The 20,878-nt window shown below is 37.9% G+C and overlaps 1 protein-coding gene and 1 long non-coding RNA gene across 2 annotated transcripts in view; one reads left to right on the top strand and one right to left on the bottom strand.

Annotated features, from left to right (window-relative positions):
* Positions 1–20,601, bottom strand: part of LOC131311800 (callose synthase 7) — a 28,303-nt gene extending 7,702 nt beyond the window's left edge. The window contains exons 1-28 of the mRNA XM_058339376.1: positions 20,207–20,601; positions 17,938–18,038; positions 15,844–15,956; positions 15,657–15,744; positions 15,462–15,566; positions 15,211–15,324; positions 13,696–13,788; positions 13,447–13,538; positions 13,219–13,342; positions 12,382–12,492; positions 12,213–12,289; positions 12,053–12,140; positions 10,058–10,168; positions 9,871–9,982; positions 9,409–9,740; positions 9,276–9,328; positions 7,573–7,633; positions 6,684–6,765; positions 6,549–6,598; positions 6,375–6,461; positions 6,163–6,279; positions 5,911–6,005; positions 5,740–5,821; positions 5,490–5,653; positions 5,257–5,380; positions 5,060–5,172; positions 4,848–4,959; positions 4,597–4,748 (exon numbers count right to left, since the gene is read on the bottom strand). Coding sequence (XP_058195359.1) covers positions 4,597–4,748; positions 4,848–4,959; positions 5,060–5,172; positions 5,257–5,380; positions 5,490–5,653; positions 5,740–5,821; positions 5,911–6,005; positions 6,163–6,279; positions 6,375–6,461; positions 6,549–6,598; positions 6,684–6,765; positions 7,573–7,633; positions 9,276–9,328; positions 9,409–9,740; positions 9,871–9,982; positions 10,058–10,168; positions 12,053–12,140; positions 12,213–12,289; positions 12,382–12,492; positions 13,219–13,342; positions 13,447–13,538; positions 13,696–13,788; positions 15,211–15,324; positions 15,462–15,566; positions 15,657–15,744; positions 15,844–15,956; positions 17,938–18,038; positions 20,207–20,414 — 3,161 coding nt within the window. The 5' untranslated portion in view covers positions 20,415–20,601. The remainder of the gene's footprint in view (positions 1–4,596; positions 4,749–4,847; positions 4,960–5,059; positions 5,173–5,256; positions 5,381–5,489; positions 5,654–5,739; positions 5,822–5,910; positions 6,006–6,162; positions 6,280–6,374; positions 6,462–6,548; positions 6,599–6,683; positions 6,766–7,572; positions 7,634–9,275; positions 9,329–9,408; positions 9,741–9,870; positions 9,983–10,057; positions 10,169–12,052; positions 12,141–12,212; positions 12,290–12,381; positions 12,493–13,218; positions 13,343–13,446; positions 13,539–13,695; positions 13,789–15,210; positions 15,325–15,461; positions 15,567–15,656; positions 15,745–15,843; positions 15,957–17,937; positions 18,039–20,206) is intronic.
* Positions 974–3,264, top strand: LOC131311801 (uncharacterized). The gene is made up of 2 exons (XR_009195592.1): positions 974–1,227; positions 3,020–3,264. It is a non-coding gene; the product is annotated as an uncharacterized LOC131311801 (long non-coding RNA).
* Positions 20,602–20,878: the final 277 nt, after the last annotated feature.

Genomic DNA, 20,878 nt, shown 5'->3' with positions numbered 1-20,878 from the left:
CATGAAGAAGCAATGAGACAAAATGGTATATAAGGAAGACAGGAAGCATAAACTCATAGATTGACAGACACTAATCAAGTCTTAGACAAGGGGATGTATCCAACCATATGAACAGAACCCAGATGAGCCAATGATATGGTCAAATCAAAAGGAACCACCGATAATGAAGATGAAACATATTATACAGACACTAGGAAACCAAGGAACCAAAGAACTAGTATGAATATGAACAGTATCATTATCAGTCTCTTAGGCAGTCTAAGTATTCTATTACAAGACTCTTCTACAAACAACACTATCATCAGTCTCTTAAGCAGTCTAAGTATTCCCTTTACATGCCCATTCAGCTATCCTATAAAAATCATACCAAAGCATGTATATTTTAGTTTTATATTCTCATTAAGCCCAGCAAAGGTTTGACCACATAGATAAAAGTATGCATTTTGAGTCGTGGAATGACAAACCTATCAACAATTTTTTTTAACAAATACAGAATAGAAGGAATTAAATTCCCCTATTTTAAACTTGATCAGATTAGAAGAATAGGTTTGTTTTGCCTCAACAAATTCAAACTTGATGAATCAGAGGAATGGTTGAATTTAGGTACAAATTCAAACTTGATGAATCAGAGGAATAGTTGAATTTAGGTTTTGAATTCTTCAATTCAAGAAATTTAATTCCTCCAGAACTATTTGCCAATCCACACCAAAATCTGGTATCCTACAATTTGCCAAAGACTTCTCCCAATCCAAGATTCGCATATAGGACACCAGCTAAACTCAGTTGTTCTAATGTTCTGTAGAGACCCGTATTTTTTTGGAAATCGTTTAAAGATTTTTAATGTTAGAATATGCAATAAATGAGGAATTTATTGAATTATTTGATTTGGGGTCAATGTGGGAAAGTTGTTTGTAAAGGAGTGCATGTGCAATTTGTGATTGTGTGGGTATATATATGTGTGGGTGTGTGTGTAGGGGAAAGAATTCCCCAATTTCCTCTCTCTCATCCCCCGATCTCTCTCTCGGCTCTCACTCTCTCTCACTCCCTTGCTCTCTCACCCAAAATTCCACCAAAAGTCCACCAAGATCCACCTCCATTCCACCCCTCAACCGTAGTCTTGTGCTTGAATTTCGTGGGTCTCGCTCGGAGGAGGAGTATTCGGATGATTTCGAAGTTTGGAGAGCTAGGGCTTGCTCAAATCGAGTGGGTTTCGATCCTTGACATGAGGTAGGGATTTCTTACTCTCTTTATATGTTTATGAGTTGGTTGTGTGCCAAAATCGTGCTTCATTTGGTTGGATTCGAAGTTATGCTCATTCTTGGTTTTTCTGCAAATCGCCCACTGTAATGCAGTGGACCAATACCACTTTTTTAAGGTACCGGTACCATACCGATACCTAATTTTGAGGTACCAATACCTTAACTTTGATTGCTCACTGGATTGGTTTGGTACCGATACCTACTTTTTGAGGTATTGGTACCAATGACTCAGAAAACTGTTTTGAACTCTATTGATCATTCGTCGATTGTATTGACCCCCGATCACTTCTAACACTCTCCAATCACATTCCAATCATCCCTAAAACTTCATTACTCGGGTTCCAATGATTCGTTGATCGTTCCAATCCCTTCGATACTCGTTAAATGTAATCTTAGTATCGTTGTAAATGGAAAATGTACCGTAAGGTTGTTTGGGTGTAACGTAGGCTATGTGAGACGTTGAGGAAAGTAAAATTGGTAGATGTGGGCTTTTCTAGTGATCCGAGTGGTAGCATAGTAATGCGTGTCCGCATGACTCATCACTCACGTATCTTTCAAACTCCTTTGGCGCTCGTTCCGTGAGATTCAAGTATTGACACTAGTGGGTAGCATGCCGTTGAGTTGTGATGGGTTGGTACGATACGTAGGGTAGTGTGATGTACATGAGGAAATGGTGTATACTTATCTACTTGTTGATGTTATGCCATGATTGATTGTTTCGGAATGCTTTGGAACGTTATTGATCAATCGGTATGTGGATATAACGAGGTCGTATGACATGTTGTATGAATGATATAGATTGGTTATATATTGAGCATGAGGTCATTAAGGATTGTGAAATGGGAAACAAGAAGTAGAACGATACCATAAATATGAAGAAAGCCACGGATCCATCGAATGGTGCGATGCCGGAATGAGCATGGGACGCACGGGGTCCCAAATGCCCGGAATTGAATGGAAGAATTTTGGTGGACGCACGGGGTCCCAAATGCCCGGAATTGAATGAAAGAATTTTGGTGGACGCACAGGGTCCCAAATGCCCGAAATTGAATGGAAGAATTTTGGTGGACGCATGGGGTCCCAAATGCCCGGAATTGAATGGAAGATTTCTAATGGACGCACAGGGTCCTAAATGCCCGGACAAAAACGAAAGGTTTCTAGTGGATGCACGGGGTCCCGAATGCCCGGACTTGAATGAAAGATTCCTAGTGGATGCACGGGGTCCCAAATGCCCGGAATAGTTTAAAAAAAGAAAAGAAAGGGAAATTGACTAACACATGAGAAATACAAGGCAAATTGATTACGTTCCAAAGGAATATTCTGTGATATGTTTATATTGTTTCGCTGTGAGATATATTCACTGTCATTAGCATCTTGGAGTACGTTGTTCATATCATGGTATTGCTGGTGTGTGATCTTCACATATGTATTTAAATCGAGGCAGAATGGAGTGTTCATATGAGAATCTAAACTTTGAATTGGCGTAGCGATGGACAAGTGACTGTTGAGGACCAGTTGTGGTTTAACTAGAACGATATGAGTTGGACTTGGTCCTAGTTAGACGTGTGAACTGTTAGGAATATCCTTATGAAATCTTGATTTCCTAGGTAGTGGTATGCTCGTTGGTGATGAAAGACTCACCTTTCTTTCTGACACTTTGTTGTACCCATTGATTTTGGACGCATGGTTCATCGCATTTTCATATAACTTGAGTATAGATTTTTCTACTGGGCTAGTGTATCTCAACCTATCATTTTCAGGTACACTATAAGGACACAATCTTCAAGGATATGAAATGCATGCAGACATCAAAGGATAAAGTTATTTTCTGAAGTACATGTCTTCCTTCGTAAATCAAACTGTATTGTACTTTTTTCTTTATTTTTGGATTACTGTATCAATTTGACAGATTTGTGGTATTCGGGAACCGTATTGTAATTTGGGGTATCTTATGTACTATTGTGAGGATTTGTAATTAAAATGGTATTGTTATTTATGTTAAAAATTGAGGGCGTGACATGTTCTCCTTGGCCAATTTTGTTTCCCAGTGTTAGCCAACTGGGGGACAGGGTGCTTTCCACAATCATAATCAAAGGAAGATAACCACAGTACTATCTTTTGTAACAAACAAAATCAAGCTGATCAGGTGCAGCGCAAGAAATTTTGTGTGGTGTTTAACTCAAGAATGATGAGTGTGGTAAAACTATAAAGTTATACGGTGGTTGACTTTCAAAATGCACCTTAGTGCTTTGAAAAGATTTCTAAGTATATGCTAGGACACCAAGATAATGACAAATCGAATGAGTCATATCAATATTGATATAATGCTTAAACAGTTAGGTTATAGGGATTATAATTCAAGGGGGGTAAAAGGCAAAGGAAAAAGAATTACCAGTCAAAGATTGTTTAACCTCATATAAACCGGAAAGCATATAAGTCCTTATGTGATTTGTGGTATAGGGTCTACTCCTAATTTGAATTGTGTTTTGGATGTGTCATGAGTGAAAACTGACAACTATGGTCTATCCTACACTTTGCAGCAAGGATTTTCACTTCATATAACCAGTTGCAGTTTGTCCCACACCGGTTAATTATCTCCTCCAAAACTAGTATATGAGCTTGGGCGGCTTCTCCACTCATTGCCAATTGGTTTTTAGTTGGATGCTATAACACTATTGGACCTCTCAATGCCCCTACTACTGCATCAGCCCTTCATCAGTCCTCTTAATGAAATTTCCTGTTTTCCTAGACCTTTGAAGAATACATGCTCGATAGCCATTTGAACCAGTTATAAGAGTTGCACATAATTCTGTGTTCTTTCAATATAAGAAGTTTACCGGCCCTGATATTTTTTTTTTTAATCATCGCTCTCCTTGTTGTTACATCAGTTTTCATAATGTCAACATGTGTTAAGCTCCACTGATTAGGTCATCTTAAATGGCAATTACAACTGTTATGCCCGTCATCAATGAAAATAGTTCTACTAAGAAGAAAATATAACGTGTTGCTCCATCATATGTGAACAAAATGTACATAAAGCTTGTACAGTACAAAATGCTCCATATCAAACAGCAAACGGATGTGTAATCTTGTCCTCAATTTTGACTATGCTTGGCATCGGCAGTGATTCAAATTTTCGTACCATGCAAAGATTCCTTTCAATAGTTCAATTTGTGCACTAAGTGACATCGTCACTAATCATAACTTCACCGTGGACCAAAACATGTGAAGCAACATAAAGTAAACTTCTAAATTTGACAAGAGGCTAGCAATAGCTTTGATGAAAACTTATCTTTCTGAACTAGATAGAAAAGGGTTTAGTTTGAAAGGAACTGACCTGAATGAGAGCATGTCACGAACTTTTGGAGCTTTTGGCATATTCATAAATAAGGAGTTCGTAAAGAAAGTCATACGGCGGCGAGCTTCCAGATTCATTGGCACATTCATGGCAGATTCCTTTTCAGTCAAAAGTAACTGAAGTCTACGAATCTGTGGCACAAATTAAAAAACAGAAAGGATAAAGAATATGTGATCATTACTTGGAATAACTACTCCAAATTTGTTCCAGACAAAAAGTAAGGACAGAACCTTGTCCTTCCAAACTGTTTGTTTTGTGAGGCCAATATCTATCTTTTCGAACTTCTGCTCTTTTTTCCCATTCTGATTATCCAGATGGTGTGGGTGAGCTGTCTCCAGGATTCTACAAGAAAAAACAACGCAATCAATTAGCAATCATACATGCTGTGGTCGAATACTGCAAGGATTTTCCAATTGGGATGTATTCCCTTTTCAGAACTTACTCACGCCCATTAACCATAATATCTTTATAGATACTCTCCATTATATCCTGCAGGACATTGATGATCTGGGATTCGTATAACCCGATATCGGCATCTGACTCGTCTTCGTTTAGCTATCAAAATACCAAAATATGACTTCAGAGTCCTGAACTCGCTACGAAGGAGTCCGAAATAAAAGAAACAAAGAAATCGGTTACCAAATTTTTTAGAAACTTCTCCAATCTATCACTAAGGGGTGGCATCGCACTCATTCGAAAGTTACCGAGAAATTTTCTCTGTTTGATACTAGCTTCTACTTCATTGCATATCAGAGTAATGAACCTGCATAAGATGAAACAGATACCAAACTAGCATGGTGTCCAAGCAAGAGATAACAGAAGTATAAGAAGAACTCAAAGAAAAAAAATCACAAAAGTTGGATCTGTCTTACTTCCTATCCCCTTCATCTTCCAGAAGATTGTATAATAAATCCCTTAGTGTCTCGTAACATTCAATCACTGCTGAACGCATGTATTCATCATTCTCAATCTTCTTCAACAACTCAGTGTCAGAATTTCTCTTGAAGTCTTTTGCCATGTCTAATGCAATCGGAATCTTACAAGAATAAGCAACAAAATAAAGAAGTCAATCCAGGAGGATAATAAAAATAATAACCAGTAGGAAACTTGCAAAGACTATACCTTGCTAGCAAGCAAGAAAGGAGGCCACTGGACAACAGAGATTTGACTTGATGAATCTGGTACAAGTAGCAGATCCCTTTCTCTGGAAAATAAGATTCAAGACAAAACAACAAATGAATCAATGTCATAACCTAAAATATGTAGCATACAGGTTTAAGCAGTATTCTCAACCTATTGCTGATCAAGTCTTCTGTCCACATAGAAAGTATGAATTCGTTCCACATCAGCGAAAATTTCGCAATATCCTTTATTTCTGATGAACCACCCTGCTACAATAAGTGCCTGCTTTAGGAAAAGAAGTGGCAGAAGTTGTACTAGGTAACAAACTGAAAGCTTCTGAGACATGTTTGAATCCCTTGCATGTATACTTGGACAAATATCTACTTAGTTCTACACATTCAAGCAAACAAACGAAAACCCTACCATGTTATGTCTTTCCCTTTCCCTCTCCCCCTCCCTTTTTGATGATGGAACAAGACACTCACTGAAAGCGGAATGAACAGAATCAAATCTGGACCGCAGCATCCCAAGTGTCCGTATCTAACAAAAAAGGAAATATGTCTACTGTAAAAGCCAAGAGGTATCAATCTTATAGTTGTCTCAACCAATGATTTGATAGCGAAATTGCCACTAACCTCACCCAGGTGGCTGAAAGCTCCATAAATTCCACCAAAAATGGTTGAATATATAGCATACCAGATTTGTGTATCCATGAAATAGACCTATACACCAACATATTTAGTACTCTTCATTATGTAGCAAGAGAAATACAAAAGTCATTTACATGTGTGCTTTCCATTCATTCTCACCAGGACAATTGGAGCCCATACCGCAATAACGACACCAATATTATGAGTCACTGCACCAGTTTTAGAGTGCTAATTAGTTCAGGTTTTAGTCTTATGAAAAAAAATTTGATAATAAGCAAGCAAATGAAATGTTACCGTTTGGGAAAAACTCGTGCCATTCATAGTTACTGACAGTGATCCTCATGATCGCTTTTGTTGGTTTAACTAACGGCGATATCTGTTTGCAAAAGATTGAGAATTACAGCTTAGAAAACTAGAGCAGAAATATCAAAGAAACCAATGACAGAAACCCGAACTGCACAAAAGGCCATTTAATTCTCCTGCCAAGGGTGAATGGTGAGAAAACCAAAATTGAATTTTCTTTGGACTAGTCCTGAAACACACTTTATAACGAAGATCTTAGGACATAGAAAGATAGAAAATGCCTCGAAGCTTTGAACTTCATCAGGAATACAAGTTCGTCAATGACGAGCCAATTCGGTGGTTGACTCTTGAGGTGGATGCCTCTTGTTCCTTAGAGGATTTTAATATAATAAACTCATGAGTGATTGGGTCATATTAGCAAGATAAGATGTTTTGTAGTCATGCTACACTACCTCTGTGAAAGTATTCAATCAAAAACGCGAGAGCAGACTCTCGCACATGTACAAATTCCCTTCCTAGTAATATAGCCATATCTGCTTAATCGTCCTGCATCTATTTGCACCTTATCAATAGGGTAAACAAATACATACATGTATGTTTCTGCAGTGACACCAACAGACCTAATCCTAAAGCCTCTAGGTTTATGTCCTCAATACTACCCATAGCATGTGTTGGTGGCTATAAATTTGAAACACGTACAATGAAGTATTTTCTTTATTTCATTATGCAAGTATGGAACTGTTTTCAGAAGTATGCATATACACTTCTGCCCACAGGTCATGTATTTGAACACACGTACAGCATATTGATTGGAATTATCACAACTTTGAATCCATCAAATCACCCGATTCACAAAATTGGTAAAACAGAATGAACTTACCTCCACATAATAGCTGAATGCAAGCTTGCTTATTAGCAGCATGATCCAAAACAGTGTATACCTGAGCACATGAAATTAACTGTTACTAGGGCCAAAATGAATAACAAAAAGTGGAAGGAGAAAGAAAGAAGAGTAAAACAAGACAAAGTTTTCATGCACAAATGCCGAAATTCACCGTTAAAAGTCCTTTGATTAATGGAGAGAGCGCACAAGTGGGGATAGGGGAGCGAGTGCAGGATATAGAAAATTCTAAGATTGGGAGCCTATACGTCAGTCCCACCATATCCATTTTATATGTAAAAAGCAGCACTTGCATCTAACTTCTTCCTCCTACCCACCTGCTTCTGTTTGTCTCCTAATGCACTGGCCTTAGTTGCAACTGAGTTATTCTGTAGACAAAGGGGCAGGATCCCACTCGCAAGCTACTAAGGTTCTTTAGGGGTACTTCCACATTTCAATCGTCAGTCTACTCTGTTAACTACTGCAGCATTACAAATGCAGCGTGTCCTGGGAACCATAACCGTAAGCATAAAAGGCGCTATTAAATTTTATAATGTATTGAGAATTTAAGTTTTATTTAACGAGCCAGACCTTGTGGGACCCACAGTATAAAACTTTAGATGCCATACAAAATGTTATATCTGGCATTGGGAACAGCTTGGAGTAGATAGTAATAAATTTCAATCACAGCTGATGGAGGTGACAACATTGATGATGGAGAAGAATGAAGCAACTAAAGATTTGGCAGGTTTTGGAACAAAAGAAACATGACAAATATGATGGAGAGCACCAATGCTGATGGAGGAAATTGACAGGCCCAATCAACAAAAATTGTGCAACTATAAAGTCTATAACATACATGAGAGATTATTTGACAATTAAAATTTGAAAATGTTTATAGTGGCAACAAATGACGATTGAGAAGATTAACGATTTTGATATGCGTAGATGATGCACAACGACAGTGTTGATATAGAAATCATGCAATTATAGCAAAAAAGTTGACTATGGTGTTACCAATGATGTTAGTGGTGAGGGGAGTGAGGTCGGAGGATAGCTACAAAAACTATCTTCATCTCTTTTTCTTAATTCTCAATGATCGAGGAGAACAGTGGAGATGGTAAAGGATATCGACAGTTGTTACCCGTGATTAATGATACCATTCAATTCTTAACATGATTGTGTCAAAAGAATCCAGTTATCTATGATAGAAGTCATCGAGGATTAATAACAATCATTGGAATTTCACATGTGCCAAACAGCAGTATGTTAAAATAAAAATTAATAATACAATTGGTTTCAAATATGACTTTCGAAACTAGAAAAATATTACTTCAGTAGAATCTACTAGAGTAAATTTGAGTTAATTATTCTTAGGATCTTATGGTTGCTGCAGATTTTCTCTTGGTTGTTGTCCCTTTTTCTGTATTCTTGGGATTCATTTGCTTGAAAGGTTCTATCCTACTTGGAAGCACGATTGTTTCTAGACCATCCTGATGTTCTTAGCAGATCCTTACTTGGGGCTATGGAAACTGGAGCGGATCCTGCAACTGAGGATAAAACCAAGGGCAACAAGAAAAAACTGGGACCAAATTGGCAATCTAGAAATCTAATGCAGCATCCCCTGTCCCCCTCATTTGAAAACACGCACACAGAAGCCTAAAAGAAAAGAACTATGATAAAGGGAAACATTGTTTTCTTACTTCAGAAGTGCGAACATTCCTTCATGCATTCCCCTACCAACATACAGCGTTGGCTGCAGTAAAATTGACAAAAGATAAGATTATACAAGAGAACAATAGTTTTACAGAGGTGACAAAAGCTATTTGTGCTTGCCTGTGCCCACCACATCATGAGAACAATTATCTGCCAGTTTGAACGCTCCAAACATCTCCGCAAATGTGGAACGAAAAATAGTAAGACCGCCAATACATTTGGCAACAAATAAATAGCAACACAATAGCTATAAAATGACTGGTTCCTCCAATTTCCGGTCCATTGACTGAAGAATTTCACCAGTCCTGTTGGATTCAGCACAGATTTGGAATAAGCTATTGGCAGGACTACAAGCCAAAAAGCTGCAACCGCAAATTTCAGAAGGTAGCGAAGGATCTGAGAAAATCTCAAGCTTCCCCAGGCATGCCAACTAAGGATTATATCAAGTGTCGCTGCATAACAGAAGAAAGATTTTGATAAAATACAGGAACAGCGTGCAAAATTGAACAGGGTACAGAAAGCGCAGAAATTGTTGACAGGTACGTGCTACAAGTACATCAGAAATGAGGGCACTGGAGTTACCTTGAAAAAAATTGAGAAAAGCAGAAGTAATGAAAATGCTCAAAACATGTTTAGAGACATCCGCATCGAAAATGTTAGCAAGAGATCCACTCCATGCAACAATCACCATGGCCTGAAACAACAAATTTGCTGTTGATATTATTCCTTGGAGAGATCAATGAACCAAGTAAAAAGGCTGAAAGAGTACCTGGAAAGTCGCTATAAAGAATATCCACAACCGGTCAAAACTTCTGTAAAGGTGCCAAAATGTACGGATTTCAACAAAATTAGTCTTAGGCTTCCTCTTCCCTGAAGTGACCTGATTTCGTCCATGCGAATATACGCTAAAATCAATACAAAAATTTCCAAGATTTCATCCAAAGTACGAGACATCGATATAACTCCTACTATGGTTAATGGTTAAAACATATTCTCTTGATAAGGACCATTCCAGGGATGTATTGCCTTGTCAAGTTACTTCTCAAACAGTAACTTTGGGTTATTGCTTCAGGGATCATATATTGTAGAGGTAGATATTAAGTTTGCTCCAAAGCATTCGAGGAAACCACAAATAAATTCAAAATCGGGCGAATGGACCCAAATATTTATGAAAGGAACTAAAAGAGAGGCAGAATCAACTGCTAAAAAAGCATTTCCATGAGAGAATTTCTACTCAAAAAGAGGGGAGATCATTGAACTTATAAAGAAGCAAGTAAAGAATACTTGCTGAATGAATTAGAGAAAACAAAACATTAATGTAGACCAAAAAAGAGAGCATAAAAACTCAGACATTCGTTCAGAACTTCAGAAATAGTGACTAGAAGTAAAAACTTATAAGTTGGCGGTAAAGTGCTGAACAAATATTGCACTATAAAATTGGGCAAATAAAGAGCACATAAACAAGCACCGAGCAGATACAACAAGCGTCATCATTGTGAAGCAAAGTCTCACATCGCCTGGGTACCAAAGTAATATGAAGTATATAAGCGTAAGGGCACCCTCACTTCATCAGCTAACTTTTGGGGTTGAGTTCTACCCAAGAACGTGTAACATGGTGTCAAAGCTAGGTACTAGAGATGGGTAGGGTGAGTGTCTATGGCCTGGACGCGGCAGGTACTGCCAAGTGAGCACGTTGCGGGAGAGGGAGGGCGTGAATCGAAGTCCCACATCGCCTGGGTACCAAAGTAATATGAAGTATATAAGCGTGAGGGCACCCTCACTTCAACAGCAGTTGAGTTCTACCCAAGACCGTATAACAATCATAACTCATTTAATACCAAAAAGACGGTGGAAAAAAATGTTTAAAAGACTATTCTAGTAGCAATCTGTAAACTTTAAAAACATGTTTCGCAATCGATATAGACTTTGGGCTGCTTGTAATGGCAACAAGGTAAAGTATTTCCTATAGTAAGAGAATTTGCCTCTCTAGATTTAATCAGAATGCTACTTGAACAGAAATAATAAAGCAAATATGAGCTAATTTTGGAAGAAACAACAGTAATACAAGCAGGATGATTATGCTGCTACTGACATCTCGTTGGTTGTAATTGATCATGGTCAACAAACGATCCAGTGTTTGATACCACCATCAAACTTGAATTGGACGTTTGAAGCCCCAAATGAACAGCTCTAAGTATTTTCAACAAGGGGAAAGCAATAGTAGAAGAGAAGACATGACAGTATTTTTAAGCTAAGGATACACGTAATCGAGTTCATTATAGAGGGAGTGCGACCTATGCCCCTCCTTCAAGCCAAAACAGTTGAAACTGATGTAGATATTAGAAATGTGTTTATTTAGGAGCTTTAACATGGTTGATCTGCACGCAAGTATGGACCATGAACTTCATCATTTTGATTCTGTGTGAGTTCATCGTTATTCAATTTCAGAGCCAATTATGTTTCTTTCTGCTATGAAGACAACCAAAACTCTTCAAATTTGCCTTTTTGTTCTCTTTCTTTCTGCTAGATATTCCCATTATAGACATGAATGTAGCCTAAACTTATTTGCACATATCGCCCAGCTAAACAACATTATGCATTGAGAACATTGAAGGAAACACATATATTTGCGCATATCCCCTTGGCTTTTGGGGCTCGCCCCTTTTATAAAATGGAAATTGTTCCAAAAAAAAAAAACATTTGAAGGAAACACATATGAGGACCATCATCAGAATTCTAGATAGTTTGGATATGTATTACATACCGCATGTGGAGGTTGTTTCTCATCTGAATTTACAAAAAAATCTGCTTTGGGGTCCATTGGCCAACCCAATTTAAAACATTTGCGAGACCTGGAAAATGGACAGATGCCTCAGTGACCAAAAAATAGTTCTAGCGTGAAAATATGCATTCAAATAACTTACCAGAAATATTCATTTAAATCGTCATAGTTTCTCCATGCCGAATGACTTGCTTTACCACCTTTGTTTTTCCTTGCTTCCTTTTTCACCGAACAATGATAATTAAGAGACAAATGTGCATATAGTATGTAGCAAAATGAAAGTAGCAGCAGCCAAGTAGCTTGATAACTACCTTCCGTATGACCTCATAAATAGGAACCACAACATCCCGCAGAAATGACTCTCTGTCACGTGCTACAGGGTGGTGTTTCCTAAATATAATTTCATGAATCTCCTTTGCCATCTAATTATTAAGAAACAAAAGTGTTATTCTCTTACAGAAAGGAGACAGTAACAAGAAGTTGGACGAGCTATGACATTTATCAGAATGGGCAAGATTCATGAATCTAAATTGTAACAATTTTGGCATTATATATGAACAATATTCATTTTATGTTATACCCCAAAAGGAAGTTTCCAAACATATGACATATGAGTAGTTACCCCACAAATGATTTTATCATGTCCACAAGGATGGACCAAGATGAATAGTGTTGGAGTTTGTCCCACATCGGTTAATTATCTCCTCCAAAACTAGTATATGAGCCTGGGCGGCCTCTCCACTCTTTGCCAATTGGTTTGGAGTTGGATGTTTTAACAAATAGGTTGCCCAAAATGAAAGGGAAAAAGGAGAGCTACGATGGCATCAAACCTCTGAACGAGCTACTATATGCATCAATTTTGAGCATGAATAAATGAAGCTAAGAAAACAAGGAATAAGGTAACTGGTCTGAGTTTATGATGAATTCCCCATATAAATACTCCAAATAATTATTACTCCTATATCGGGAGAACATAGTTGTGGGGTACAGTGTACTTGCCCCCTAGAAAAACATAGTTGCAGTGGAATTCTATAACTGAATCGTAGTCTATAACCGCAAGGACAGACCATATAGGAGATAGGTTAATGAAGTTGCAACAGCAATGAGAGACACTTATATTGCTAGTCATTAAACGAAAAGAAACGTACATTGTGAAAAATATAGCAAAGGCACTCAGGCATAAATCGAATATTTGAGGCTTCACCCCAGATAAGAAGATATAGTCCAGTGTAGATAAGCTCGAGCTGTTGTTTATTAGAACCCGGTGGAGTACTGCAAACAAATAGAAAGCTTTAGGCGTATGTGGTTAGAGCATCCTAAGAAACGCAACTGAAAGATAATTCGAAGGGTCTAAGAATGAGAAACAATTTACTTACTGCAGGTTATGTTTGAGGTGCAAATAATCACACCACGAGCGGTAGTTTTTGAAAATTTTATCCTTCAGAATTTTTACGGTGGCAATTTTCAACTGCAATGAAGTTTGATAAGAATTTTCCAATTAGAACACAGAGAGATGGAAAGCAACACTGCTAGGGAGAAACAAGGAGCAGATAAAATCTAATTATGCATACCAATATACAAGTTTACAAACATTAAGAAATAAGAAGTGAAGTAGGAAGATTTACCTGGACAGAGCCCCCAGTGTAATTATTGTTTCTCACATCGATATTTGCAAGTAGCATTATTAAGTGCTCCCGTTGATTTGCCTCATTACCTTCCTTCAATCCCAGAACAAAAGAGAACCAAAAATATAATCAGATGGAGGGAGTTTCTTCCCATCTGTTTGTATAATGTAACAAGAAAACCAATTACAGCAATCAAAACTAATGAGATAATTGTCCCAGTATTCTCGTCCCAAATAAACAATCCGTGTCAATGGAAGGATGTACATAATAAATCTATGACTGGAAAAGTGATAATTGCTGAAACGCATTCACAAAGGCTCCTTATTTATCCTCGTTAAGTCATTGATCCATATTCCTTGGTGTGCTTTATGCCAACTCTATAATCACAGCTCATGGGAGCTCGTTGCGTGGACTTTGAATTAAACAATAAAAACTGGAAAAAAAAAAAAAAGACTAAGAGAATACAGAGCAGAACCAAATTCAGATCAGCCCGCTCTGATACCACATCAAATCTGTAAAAGAAAGTTTGGAGATAGAGAAGGAAGAAGAAAATTGTTGAAGTTTGTCCCATATTGGTTAATTATCTCCTCCAAAACTAGTATATGAACCCGGACGGCCTCTCCACTCATTGCCAATTGATTTTTGAGTTGGATACTTTAACATGGTATCAGAAATAGGGTTTAGGAGACTTTGGTTCCCCTTGTTTGTGTCATAAGTGCACCGTTTGTTGTGATCCATGTGTTATGGATCGTTTGTTTAACTCTCCACGTGGGAGTCGGGGGTCGCACGTGCGGGGAAAGTGAGTTTGTCCCATATTGGTTTATTATCTCCTCCAAACTAGCATATGAGCCTGGGCGGCCTCTCCACTCATTGCCAATTGGTTTTGAGTTGGATGCTTTAATAAAAAATAACAGAGTTTTTGTGGTCTGGTCTTCATGACCTAAGTCCGCAAACAGAATCACCTGGGCCATTTGTATGTTTTAAATATAAAACGAACTAGAACCAGTTTAGTCTCCACTCTCAATGACGTGATCGGGGAGGGAGTGATTGAGTACAGATCTAACCTTTGACATTATATTCACGTTAATGACGCAAGATACATAAATATAAACAAATATATAGATAGGTTGTTTTCCAATAACCGCAATATAGTAGTGAATCATGCCCATAATTCAAGAAGTTTAAATAAACCTCGAATCCACGATCACATCCAAAAATCATGGGACATCTATTTCAACAAGTTCCCGTCAACAACTCAATTCATTCAGACAAGGCAACATTAGCATGAAGATTAGTGGTATCAAGAGCCTCATACTGGTGAAGCTGATAAGGTAAGGTCTTCAAGTCTCTCTAACAGAGTAAACAACTACAAGTTCAGTGCTTTTATTGGTTCACCCATGACTATACCTAAGGAGGACAAAAAGAAAGAAGGGAGGAAACACAACAACGTATGATGCAGAATTGGGGGGGAGAGGGGAAATAGCAAAAGCGATGACATTTAGCATATAAATTTACCTGAAACCCAAATATTGAGGAAAGCCAATGAAGAATATCAACGGAAGACTTGTCCTTGTCCTCAAGAATAGGAAGATTGTCCACATTGTGCAGAGCTTGAATAGCCACTTTGATCTATTTTTTTTTGAGAAAGAGTAAACAATAAATGGAGGGAGGGGGGGGGGAAACCAGGGTAGCAACAACATATTAAAAATGATGAATTGACATTGAAGCCAATAGAAATAAGATTACAAATGCAGCTTGTATACAACCTCGGGAAGTTCCATAATTGCTGGTTTGACCCCAAGAGTATCTAGAGGGAGAATATTGAAGTGTGGATGTCTTTTCTCCTCAACTTCTCGGGCATATCTTTGTGTCTATTATTACAACTCAATCAACTTAGAGTCAGAGTAAAATAACTCAGTCTGCAGCAGATGAAGTGGCAGGAAAAATTATATAAATCTAACCTCGTCTTCAATTTTTCCATGTGGTACAACTGTTTTCAGCACTTCATGCAACACCGTAGCAATCTGAAATATGTTAGCCATCTCATCCCTTCAACAGATATGAATGGCAAACCAACAAGTTAAACACAAAAGGAATAGAAAATGTTCAAACAAATTTTGGATTCAACAACTTAAACTCAAGCCTCACGGTGTTTTTGTATAGTGGCCCTGTCTGATGTTCTTTTCACAAAAATTCTGATAGTATTTTTGGATTTCTTTTGGATCATTCTTTGCAAGCTGAGGTCTTGTCTCCTCTCCTTCCTGCAACCAACACAATTTGAGATGTTTAACAAAAGAGACGGCATTTAATAAAAAGCAAAGCATAGGTGCGACTTTAACCAGACAATAGAAGGGAATGTTGAATGTAGCACTTAAAATGGAAGTATATGTGCAGACAGGATGATCAAGTCAACACGTGTCAGAAGAAATTGAGCAGCTGGACGCTCAACAGTTGTCCTCTCCAGATATTCCCCAACCTTAGCCAATAGTTCTACCAACCATATTACACCACCTACCCCAGAGCAACCCATTTCAGATAATTATATGAAAATGTTACACACAAATGAATGTGACACCTTACAGAGTGAGCAGCACAGTGATGCACAAGGAAATGGCTGATAGCCTGATACTGATACCATGACCATTGAGCTAGCTAAATACATGAAAGTCTGTCATCCTGATGAAGTCCAATCGATCACCGGAATAATTATACATCAGACCACCACTTAATCAAAAGAGAGGCTATTGACAGGGCTGCAGAATCTCACAAGTCACAGCCCTTAAAAACAATAGTTCCACTGTCCTGGCAATAGTAGAGACTGCACCAAAGACCTTCTTACCTTTTCTAAGAAAAATACAATTTGAGCAGCACGTGTTTGAGTTTAGGAAGCTCAAATTTCATCCAAGAAGATTTGATCAATTGTCACTCACTCTCTTTCATATCGGCAACAAGAAATCCAAAGACTCTGCTGCCAATCAGTGTTCTCACAACTTGGTGATTGCATTCAAATTAAAAGGCTCTGCAGTTACAATCATCTTCACTTACTTTTACTTTTAGCAACAAAGGACTGCATGCTCCAGAGCATATTGGTAGATATCCAGTAAATGCCGAAACGGTTTTCATACAGTGGAATGCTGGGCAGGATCAATTACCAGGATTTTGAAAACGTCTACCATTCAAGACATTTTACCCAACAACCCTGTTCCCACTTACTTCACTTAAGTTATACTCGTCCATGAAACACAAGCTCGGTGCATTATTATTGTTTTGGGAAGACAAAAGTTCCAAAATATGGCATTTACAAAATCTCATGTTAACTGCTATCTCCAAACATAAGCCTACTAACGGAAGAGCCACTTTGATCACAGTCAGAAGCTTGCAATCAGAGGTCAAGGAATCAAGAGTCATACGGAAAAATTTACGCTGCAGGACCTAGCAGAAATGCTGACAATCCACTAACATATGAGCATGTTCTAACCTTTCAATCAAAGAGCTTATGAGAACTTGATAACATGCAATTTGAATTTTTCCAAACTTCAGGGCCTCATTGGACTTCAAGGTAATTTAGGATTTGTTGTATGCTGGTTACTATTTACCAACCACAAACAGTTCCAATTTTACCCCAAAAGCTCTAACCAACACTCTAAGACCACAAATCCCAACCTTTATCATCACAAAATAAACAATAGACAAGCATTGTTCTAAATTATCTAGTCACTCCTACCTCAAAGGTCCTGGTTATGAATCCCGACACATCCTCAATAAACTAAACTATGTCCTAGGGTAATAAGTTGTCAAACTTGCAACACACACGCAGGTTTATCTCTTTAGTTCCAGTGAAGTGGGACAGCCTTGTTGTTGCTGCTACTAAGTGAGTTGCTGTTCTCTTTTTCTTGCTTGCCTTCTTTGTATGGCTTTGTTCTGGGGTATGCCCCTAACCCATACCACACTAGACTTCCAACCAAAACTGTAACCACTGCACTTCAACGACTTTGGCATGGTTGCTTGATGATTATTGACGGTAGAAAAGAGATAGAAACTAACTTTGGTGTATCTTACAAACAAACACACCCTCTGGTACATAGACTTGTGAAACATACATGATCACAAGGAACCTCACACATACGAAAAGTCCAGTGATATAAAGTTAACCTCCCTATTAAAGAAAGGGAATACCTTGAGAAAAAAGAAAGGAAGCAAATGCCAAAACAAAGCAGTAAAACAATTATTGTTAGCATCTACCTTCTCAAGTCTGGGTAACATGTAGGTCTTGAACTGGCGAACCCTCCGTCCACTTGATGTCGGATCCATCCGATGAGCTTTCTCAAATGCATGGAAGCGGCCTAATTCAATAAATTAAGTAATTTAGATGGTATACTAAAAGAGAAACGAATGATCACTGATATCGATAAAAGACCTAGTACTATTCATTTCTCATGCCAAATCTATCCAAATGTAATATGCTGCAAATGCAAGTTGTGAAAACAAAACAAATGTCTCTAACATTCTTGGAAACAAAAGCTACAAAAATAAATCAACATCTTTGTCAGAAAACAACCATCCATAGAGCTATTAGTTTAACCAAGAAGTGGTAGAAAATACTAAACAAGCCGTCAAATCTAATTACATATGAAAAGCAGAGTCCCTTAACACCACAAGGCTTTTGGAAACCCACTACTTATTTCACCTTCCAGTGGGAAAAAGTCTCTAATCAACACTTACCGTCCGTAACTTCCTCGTGCACACGAAATTAGAAAGAAGAAAAGAAACATGTCCTCTCTCATAGATTAAATGCTTGCCCTCCCACAACTTTTCACCTCACATTGCTTGAGTGCATTTACATTTGTTACTTTCATCCAAGAATGGAGTTAACCTAATCTAAAAGTGATAGATGTAAGGATTATGGTTTTTTCCAATTAAGAAACAACATGATTTAGCATCCCTTTGTCCTAACTTATTTAAATTGACTTATATTTGGGGTCAATTTTTTTTAAAATTTATAAAATACACTGAGAAAAATACTAAAAGCAAAATCAAGCAAAAACAGATTTCTCCCCTTCATTAGGACGGATATGAAAGTTTTAAAGTGTTTTGACAAGAGTTAAAACAAGTTCACTAACAAATAAAAATAGCTAATTAAATACATGGGAGAAGCCTATTTCTTTTAACGGTCAGTATTATTAGAATAACTAGATTTGCACGGGGAGTTGAATTCCTGACCTCCTTTCTCCTGGCCCCTAATACCACTCCAGATGCCGTATGGCCAAAGGCCTCTCGTTTTACATGGGAGAAGCCTATGGTACAACATCAAAATAAATTGGTAACCAAAAAAATGCATACCTAACATTAAAAAAAAAAATGCGAAGTTAAAATAAAAATAAATAAATAACTAACCAAAAGAATACGTAAACATTTTGGGTTTACCGTACACCTGTATTCGAAACTTCACCAAACATGCATAACAATGCGTAACTAATGAGCCAAAAAATACGAATACGATACACCAAAAATACTTATCATGCTCCAAATATACGTGAACCATATACTTTCAAGGTACATCCTTGTGCAACTAAACCCAAAAAAACATTACAAAACCCCCCGAACAAAAACATAACAAATATAAAAAAGATGCTTAACATTTCTACGGTACACCCAGTGGACCCTAAGTCACATAATGCGTGCACGTGCGGGACCGCGAGCCTTAAAGCGTCTTTCAAAAATATCTTACAGACTCAACCTACTAAAATGCGCGAAAGCGATATTGATAGCACAAAGCGAAGGTCCCACCGAAAAATTATGTGGCTAGGGGTGTACTCAGTGGCGGATACACAGTGGGACAAGTGGGGCACGGGCCCAACTGCAATTTCAATAATTTCAATCTTATCCCAATTAATAGAGTTAATGACAATTTGTATCCAAAAATTTCTCTTACATCCCAAGTATCTTAATCAAGTTTTCAAGAAAATTCTCCTTCACGTTTTTGTTTTCCATAAGGACTTGTTATCTATATATATTATTGCAAATTTTATTTCTTTTATACAATGGTTGTTTGCAATAGGTAAAAAAATAGAAAATTCTAAGACTTTCTTTTTGAAAAAAAATTGGATTTGGTTTTTAAGGTAATAATTGAAGAGAAATTAGGATAATGATCGGAGATAGTGAGAGAAATTAAAATAATAATCGGAGATACTGGTAATGAGTAAATAAAGATAGATAAAGAAATAAGAATAATTATTGAAAAGAGGAGAGAGAAATTGGAATAATGAGTGAAAGTATAAGTAATGAATATTTTTTGAGTAAATTTTTTTTTGAAGTTTGAATCCAAACAGGGCATTAATACATAACTAAATTTATGGATACGCAACTGGATGTACCATAGCTTTCTCCAATATGTGCAACCAAATATTGGTGTGCATTCACAATGGAGATAAAGTGAAAATGAACTCATCCATTATACTAATTTCAGTAAAATTCACAAAAACGCAAATTGGTTGAGAGAGAGAGTTCTGACAGAGATAAGCGACCCTAGGGTTATCCTTCTCGATCTCATTTGCAACGCGGAGGATGGGTGCAATAAACGCAAGCGACGGCGGAACCAGCTCGCTGTCGATGTCGTTCTCAGCCGCGCCGAAGTCCATCATCGTCGGTTGCCTAGTCACCCGCTTCGACAGCGACTTGGGCAGGCCCACCTCGCCCTTGCTCCCGCTTGCACTCGCCATCTTTAGCCACCACTACTGCCTTCTCTCCGTCAAAATCCCCCACACTAGTTGTTTCGGGAATTACGTCCATTTTTATATATGTATATATATATATATATAGAGGTAAAGAGAGATACTTTGTTGATGTAGTGGGGTAAGTGATGGAGGAGGCGGCTTTTTCGGTTTCTCCGAGAGCAAGTAAAGAATGAGAGAGATTTTATCAAACACTTTCTCTGTTTTCAGTGCGGAATTCCCAGTGGTGGCTTTTATTTGCTTTTGCTGTCACTTTTTTGCAGCTGACCGACCGGTGCTTTCCATCTGGGCGTCTTTTTGTTTTTATACATACAGAGAGAGAGAGAGAGAGAGAGAGACTGGTAAGAGCAGGTTGCTTCGCGTTTGGAACAGGAACTTATTTGAAGCTTGGAAACGAAAACAGCAGCAACCGCTCTTTTCGCTGCCCGCCATCTCTTAACTTCCCGCGAATA

This window comes from Rhododendron vialii, chromosome 12a, assembly GCF_030253575.1.
Source record: "Rhododendron vialii isolate Sample 1 chromosome 12a, ASM3025357v1".
Lineage (NCBI taxonomy): Eukaryota > Viridiplantae > Streptophyta > Magnoliopsida > Ericales > Ericaceae > Rhododendron > Rhododendron vialii.
The sequence above is the reverse complement of the archived record's forward strand: the minus strand, read 5'-3'. Positions and strand labels throughout refer to the sequence as shown.